The sequence below is a fragment of the Ciconia boyciana genome, chromosome 3 (assembly GCF_034638445.1).
Source record: "Ciconia boyciana chromosome 3, ASM3463844v1, whole genome shotgun sequence".
Lineage (NCBI taxonomy): Eukaryota > Metazoa > Chordata > Aves > Ciconiiformes > Ciconiidae > Ciconia > Ciconia boyciana.
In genome coordinates this window covers 64,084,684-64,092,412 of record NC_132936.1, presented here as the reverse complement: position 1 = coordinate 64,092,412, position 7,729 = coordinate 64,084,684, and the positions used below count along the sequence as shown (strand labels likewise).

The window sequence follows — 7,729 nt, the reverse complement described above, 5'->3', positions numbered from 1 at the left end:
GGCGCACTGAACGATAGAGGGGAGATGTTTAAGTTAAAAATTCCCGGCACCGAGGACCGGCACCGTCCGACTGTCCTTCATCAATAGGTACCGGCTCCCGTCCCCGCCGAGCGGTGCGGGGCGGCGGGGCCGGGCCGGGCTCCCGCGGCGAGGACGGGCTGCGGGCCCCGCCACCGTCTCCCCCAGGGATTTGCTGCAAATCCGTAGCTCCGGGGAAGCAGCCCTCCCGTGGGCCGGGGCGGAGCGGCGCGCTGCCCGCAGGGCGCTGGGGAGCGCGGCCGCTTGGCGGAGGCCGGCGCGGAGACCGGCGGAGACGCGGTCCTGCCTGCCCCCGCCGAGCCCGGGCGTCGGAAACGAACACTACACCGCTCTGCGTTCAGTGGAAAGGAAGGTTTATTCACAGAAATAGAGCAAAACCTGCTTGAAGAAAATATATCTATATATCTTTGGGGTGAATTACTTCATAGAGATGACTGTCAAAGTCAGTTTTTCTAGGCATCTACGTATTTCACAGGTCTCAGACAGAAGATAGACGCGTGGTAGGTTTTGTTCGATCTCTGTCTTTTCTCTAGTAGCGCTTGAACCAGCAAGGCTGTTGTTGCAGGACACTCGACTGTACACGCATTTAATAAAGTTAAATAGAGTCGGGATCTCTCGGGGTGGAGTCTTTGCTAGGGCACATTTGGTCTCCTCTGCGCCGGGAGAGCGGCTCTCCCCGTCGCTCTGCCCGGGGCCCGGGGCAGTGGCGGGGCCGCGGCGTGTCCCTGCCCGCCCCGCCGCCCGCTCCCCGGCCGCGCCGGGAGGCTGCTGGCCCGGCCGCCGGGGCTCAGGATGCCGTCGGGCCGCACAAGCGGTTTGTGTTCACCACTTCTTTCAGGTCACTTTCGGGTTTGCCGGCTACCATAAAAGGCCAAGTCTGTAGCCAGGAAAAGACACGGGTGGGAAGGGGGTTACACACGGAAAAAGGCACATCGCGACGCTCATTTCGCCAGCGGGTCCACCTCCGGAGCGCCCCGGGGGATCGAGCCCGCCACCCACCGCCTGAGCCCGCTTCCGGCAGCGCTCAGCGGGGCTCGGGCCGGGGCCGTCGCCGCTGGCTTCGGCGAGGACCCTCTGGCCCTCGGCCGGCGCCTGAGGCCGCTTCGCCTCCCCGCCGCGCCGCGGCGGGCTCCCCCCGGGCGTCCTCGGGCCGGCGGAGCCCGTCTGATCCGCGCCGGGAGGGCGGGAGGGAGAGGGCGGGAGCCGCGGCGGCTGCGGCACATCCGCGACCCCCGGCACAGCCGCCGCGGGCACCCCGCCGCGCCGCCCCCCGCGGTTGCTCGTGGCCGGCGTGGGGGCTCTTCCCCGCGGGAGCCCCTCACGCCCCGCCGCGGGCCCGCCGCCGCCGCGCTGCCCGGGCGCAGGAGCCGCCCGGCGGCCCCAGCAGCCCCGGCCGCCCTCCCTGGCCTCCCGCGGCTCGGGGGGCAAGTTGTGGTGTGCCCCTGTGCGGGGCGGGGGGTATAGCTGGGCTGGGTGTTGGTTTGGCTTTACTTTACTTTTTTTTCCCATGTTGTTGTGCTGAGGGTTTTGGGTTTAGCCAAAAAAATATCTCCCAGGCCCTTATCAGATGGCACAGCGGGTAATGTACTTTCCCCTAGAGTCCAGAGCTCAAAAGGCAGAGCCAGACGCCAGTGAAGCGTCCCCAGGTTCCCTCTGCCATCCCTTTATCCCGCGGGGTCCGCACGTGTGGGCAAGGTAAAGGCTGTATGTCTAAAAAGAGCCCAGGCAGACCTTGCCCACCCCCGGTTTCCATCAGTTGCACGTACTTTTAGAGCTGGATGTTTCTGGCGGCTGGGTATGGCGGGGAGACCTGGGGCTGCTTGGGAAGACTTTCTGTGGGTGGTGGGAGCAGCAGGAGGGACACCGTGCAGCCCAGGGAGGCTTTGTGGAGTGTGCCTGGGGCAGACGCTCCCCCTGGGGAGCCCGCACTGGTATTTATTTCTCCTTTGCCAGTTTACACGGACAAGAGAAATGTCCTGGACCCAGCAAATGCGAGCGGCTGAGCGCAGAGCCCCAAGAGCTCTGTCGTTAAAAATCTAGGGCTGGGATTATTGTGGCAGGAAATGTTAGGATAGAGAGGAGGGATAAGAATGAATCCTGGGTCCTTGGCTTGGGCCCTTCTTAAAACATACCTTTCTTTACCCAAATTCCTGTACCCGCCCGCTTGCAGGTAGAAAGCTGCCATCAACCTGCTGAGGTTTCTGGGGCAGTAAAGCCTGTCCCTGCCTATCTGTGGCCAGCGTGGCCCTGCCTGTCCCCTGGGGGGGATGGCCATGGGCAGCGGGTGGGGCCCGGGACGCTCAGCTGCTGGGGCACAGGGCGGGCGGGCAGCTGGGAGCCTGTCCCCTGGCACAGTACCCCTTGCCACCTCACCGGCACCAGGCTCTCTGCGAGAAGCACAGCAAAGGTTTCTCCCCGTGCATGCCCCGACCCAGCTCTTCGCCCGCCTCTCCCCATGCACACGGACGCAGGGTGCCTGGCCCTGGCGGGCCGTGACTTACCAGGTTGACGGGGTGGATGTAGCCGTTTTCGTACTTGTCATTGGCCAGGATCTGCCTCAGGTGAGCGATGTAGCTGGAGGCCAACCTCAAGGTGTCCAGTTTGGAAAGCTTGGTGTCTGGGGGCACCCAGGGCAGGGTGGTCTTAAGCCTGGAGAAGGCTTTGCTAAGGACCCTCATCCTCGCCCTCTCCCTGGCGTTGGCAGCGTTTCTCTGGACCTGCTTTCCCTCCTGGCTCACTCCATTTAAAGGGCTCTTCTTGGGGGGAGCTTTCTTCCTCTTGCCCGAGGCCTCTCTCCCCTTCTGAGGGGAGCCGTTCTCGCCATTGGATCCCTCCTCGTTGCTCTCGGTGGACGCCCCAAACTCTTTGTTAGTATCCATTTTCAGGCCATCGCACTCCAGCATCTCCACCTCCTGCAGATCTTCCACATCACTGAGGGACCCAGTGGACATGGTCTGGAAGATGCCAAAGGACCAGCGGGAAGGGGGAAGGGGGGGGAGGAAGGGCAGCTCCTCAAATCTACTTCAAGGCGGCGGAGGAGAGAAGGGGTGCCAGTATTTTCCTCCCTCCCCCCCAGCACTAAGGCGCGATACCAGTCCAGAGAGGATCCCTGCCCTCCCGCCCCCCAACCCCGCTTTGCCCGTGTTTGAGGGAGGGAGTGAGCGTGTGAGAGAGAGAGAGGGAGAGAGAAAGCCGAGGAATTTAGTGAGGACACTAGTAATTTATCTGGGGGATAAGAGAGGCGGATCCAGCCCAGGGGAGGGGCCCTGCCCGCTGAGCACACCACATCCCCAATCACAGACCTTTGCACAGGACTGGGAATGAGGTATCCTGGCAAGCCTTTGCCGAGAGCTCGGAACTGGGATTCAAATCTTCACAACTGGAGCAAAGCAACTCTCTCTCCCCCCCCCTCTGTCTTTCTATCCTCCCCCTTCCTCCTCCTCCTCCTCCTCCTCCTCTTCTCCTTCCCCACTTCCCTTTCCAGCCCAGGGTTGCTCTCCCCCTCCCTGCCTCCTAGATGACCCAGGCAGCTGGTGTCATGATTCTTGATGAAAGCCAAAATGGGTCATGAGCAGAGAGAGAGCAGCAGATCCACCAGCCAAGCCTTCCAGGGAGCTTTGTAATGCGTGCTGTCGAAATGCTGTCCTGTAACCTAATCTGGGGGAGATTTGCAGATGATTATATTTGTGAATGCATCCTGTCCAGCTACTAGTGTATTCCAGGAAGGGAGCACTCTGCTGCCCGGCTGGCAGCGTGGACATTGCTGTCACAGCCCAGGGGCTCGAGGCAGGAGGATCGGACTCCTTCCAGCCCTCCTGGGTGACCTCCGACAACTCCCGGTCCCCTCTCACTCTTGGAGTTCCCCCAGCTGTAAGCGTCCTGGAGACTGCCCTGTCCGCAGGTGTGCCGGGCGGCCGAGATCCCGGCGATCCGCAGAGCCCTGCCGAGCCGAGGGACGGGGAGGGTTAGTGTGGCTGCACATGGGGCGGCTAGGGTGTGCGCTGAGATGAAGGAAAAAGGGGGGGGTTATTGGATGGTAGAGATTGCTCAGAAAAAAACCCTTTTCTCGGTGTGTTGTTGCAGAGCAGATGTCAGTGTTCCGTTCTGCTGTACCCGTGGAGTGCTTTGTCTGCTGATTTGTGCATGCTCAAAAGTCAGGGAGTTTTGCCTGAATAAAGAGGCAAGATAAGGCCCCTTCTGTGGGAGCGGTGGGAATGAGGGCGTCAGGCCGTACTCTGCAACCACTGAATCCAAACTTTCCCAATCATTTTACCACTAGTGTCAATGAGCGGGTTGCTGCGTAGTTTGGATGAGCGGACGTATGCCGCAGTTACGATCTTTATGCATGCATGTGTTCAGTCTCTGCAGAGCAGGCTTTTAAGCAGTTAACCTTGGCGTAGCTCTTCTTCCTCTCTGTATAAAATCTTCTCTGAAATCCACATGTGGAGCCCAAAGAGGCCTGTGAAGCATGAACTTGCTCCTGTAGCTCCTTCCCTCCTCACACGCTTCCTGAAACCTCACAGGTCCCCCAGCAGCCTGGGTTTTGAACACAGAGGACTAAAGGACCAGGCATAATCTGCACATGGGACCTTTCTGGACACAGTGACTGATCTGATTGCAGGAGCAACTCCACCTATTCAGCTGCTTACCTGAGGATTCACATAGCTCTGGACAAAAATGTACAGCCTGAGATGTCACCGTGGCACGCAGTGGCTTCGGAGTTAATCCAAGGTCACTGGATCCACAGAAAGGTCTCTTACTGATCTGTGTGAGCATCACATCAAGTTTGCTGCATGCACTAAACAAAAAACAAATAAACAAAAATTGTGGAAGGCCAAACTGGTATGTCTGCCAAGCGCTATGTACTGTCTGCAGATTAAAGTTTCAGTAGGAGGCAGAGTGTCAGTTTTGATAACTAGCAAGGAAGTCTTTCCTATCTCTTGCTCCATCTTGATTCCTTGGCTCACATAAGCCAGAAGAAAAAGGGCAGATCTAAACTTTAAACCAGCTCTTTACCGTTTAGCTAGAAGATAACACCTTCCCACTCACAATAGGATAAGTACATTAAGATATCATATCTCCGAGCCCTGGGCTCTTGGGAATTCACTAACCTCTAATGTCATGTTATGTTAACTGTGCCCTGTTTGTGTTTTCTCTGTGTATAAACTAAACAGATTGTCAGCATATCAGTCCTAATTAATGAATTAGCTTTGCTTTTTTATTTATTTCTTTCTTTTTTCTTTATAACATCCTTGTTGCAGATCCAAAATACTGCTAATCACCAGCGTGGAGATTTATGAGCCTCCTTATTTTCTAGGCTTGATTGTTGTTTGTGCAGGTGGAGATTTAAATGGCCATATCCACTGCAGAGATTTATAATCCCAGTGATTGATGTTAGAAATGAGCTACAAGACTCCTACTGGAGCAAGGATGACAGAAAACCAAGTTGAAGTTGCTTGTGTCTCTAAGCACGAATGACCAGAGAGCATGAATGACCAGTGAGCACAAAATCCCATCAAAATTTCATCATCAGAAGCTCCCAGAAGAATAAAACAACAAAAAAAGTACATACTCACATCCTTTCCATCACTTATTTTTAGTTTTACTTTAGCAATTTCTAAAAATGTGTTGTAAAAAGCAAAAAGAATGATCTGGCTTCTTTAAAATGTCTTTAGTATGCTGCTACATGTGCGTTCTGAAAATGAAGGTATGCATACATGTGTGTTATGAGCCTTTAGAGCTGCCACACATTTGTAGCTTTTACCGACTTACATACATTTTTGAGTCCTCAGAGCCAGTAAAATCAATCTAATACAAACCACACAGTTTTGTGGAGACACAGGACACATTTTTGTATTAATTTTATGAAGATTATTGTGTGTGTGTGATATATACTGACATACATGTAGTATCATGTACTTTGAGTCCTTTATGCATACAGACTATTACACACTCTTTTAACAACATAATCGTCCCTTTTTCCTTCTCCAAAAAGGCCAGCGTGGGCAGACCTAAAAAACTGTATCCTCTCATCTCCGGGTAACTCCTGGTTCCTTATTTGTTTGTTACATGAGCTGAACCTCTCCTTTTCCAACCTTCCTGCTCCTTATGTCCCTCCGTGCAAGCCCAGGGCTTGTACCCCTAATCTGTCGCCCAGTTTCAATCCTCTCCCCTCACCTGAATTGTCTTGCCCAGTCCTCCTGACTCTCGTTCTGAATTGCAGCCCTGGTTTGGGGTAGAGACCGTCGGGGTGGAGACCAACCCAGTCCTGTGGGAAGGGTAAAGCTGGGATGGCTGCAGCCACCATGGTGATGGTGTGGCCACTTCTCCAGCTAAATGACTGGGACCACACACCAGCCACTGGGTTAATAACTGGCTGGGAAAGACAGATGGAGCTAAAGTCCTTTTGGCCTTTCCAGTACGTTCATGTCTTCATTCATGTTTTAAAAAGGAAGTTGAAATACTGGCATGCGGAACAACAGTACAAATCTGTGGATTTGCCCTGTAGATGACTTTCTCCTCTGCATGGTTCTGGCTAGACAGGAAAGTGCATCTCTCTTTTACTTCTAATTGAGACTCACTAAGCCGTAAAGTCATTTAGGACATGCCAGGGGTGCTGAGGGCAGAGATTCGGGATGCCTGGTCTGAAGGGTGTCAGATGGGGACATGCCACACATAGGCTTATGCTGGTCTATGGCAGGTTACAGATTTCTCCCTGGAAAAAAAGACCCACTTTTTATGCCTCCAACCTTCCCTCCCCTGGGCTGGAATAACACAGTAATTTGAGAACAGCTTTGGAACTTGAGACCAAGATTTCTGCAAGTGTCTCATGATTTTGTGTGGCACGGCTTGTTTTTTTTTTTTTTTTGATGTTCTGTGTCATTTATCAAGGCATCATATTTTCACTGTGCATTGAACAGTCACCCAACAAAAACCTCAGATCACCCACTCAGCTGAGGAAAACATAATCAGTAGCTGGTTTTAAAACTCTTCGCCCGAGTATAATACAGGTGTTTTCCTATATTTGGAGAATAACCAAGGAAGTCACCCACAGGCAGCCAGCTGATCGTGAATCATGTTCAGTCAGGTTTGAGAATAATCAGGAATAAAAGTACAATCAGATTAGTGTTTTCAAGTTGCAGTTTAAAAAAAAAATCTGGTTGCGCTGAGATTTCTCCTGCTTACTCTTGGTCTCACCTGGAAACTAAGTAAAATGGTGGAGGGACTTCAAAAGCATACTTTTACAATACCTTAAGTGAAATAATACTAATAATACACCATTATATGTGAATAATACTAATAATAACTAATGCTAATAATATAATACTGATACTACTAATAATATAATAATCCTGTGATATTTTTGTGATAGGATTCTGTCTTGTCCATTGTAGAGGATGGACAGTGCTGGGGAAACGGATCAAAGTTGTTTGTAACAGTGGGGTAGCTTTTCGGAAGGGCCAGGGCACTGAAACCCTCCCACGGCTCCTTTCCAGTGCTGTGTGTCTGTTTCTGGTCACACTTGTGGTTTGAAAGGTAAAAGACATTGTGATAAATAACATAAAGCAATACACAAAGAGAAAAAATAATGTCACTGCCAAGACAGTAAAAAGGCTTTCCTGGGGAACTGGCCCAAGAGGCACATATTCGTGTGTGATACCAGCGTCACAACCCCTCCCTAAGAAATCCC

The 7,729-nt window shown here is 53.1% G+C and overlaps 1 protein-coding gene across 1 annotated transcript; it reads right to left on the bottom strand.

The window, feature by feature from the left end:
• Positions 1 to 200: 200 nt before the first annotated feature.
• On the bottom strand, positions 201 to 3,240 carry TCF21 (transcription factor 21). The gene is made up of 2 exons (XM_072855893.1): positions 2,541 to 3,240; positions 201 to 916 (listed from the first exon to the last, which is right to left on the bottom strand). The coding sequence occupies exons 1-2, from the start codon at positions 2,988 to 2,990 to the stop codon at positions 827 to 829; spliced, it is 540 nt and encodes a 179-aa protein (XP_072711994.1). The 5' UTR covers positions 2,991 to 3,240; the 3' UTR covers positions 201 to 826.
• Between the last annotated feature and the right edge of the window lie 4,489 nt (positions 3,241 to 7,729).

Coding starts and splice junctions, on each gene's coding strand:
- TCF21 (XM_072855893.1), bottom strand. CDS start 2,990: ATGTCCACTGGGTCCCTCAGTGATGTGGAAGATCTGCAGGAGGTGGAG. Junction 917..2,540: donor ACATCCACCCCGTCAACCTG/GTAAGTCACGGC, acceptor TCCTGGCTACAG/ACTTGGCCTTTTATGGTAGC.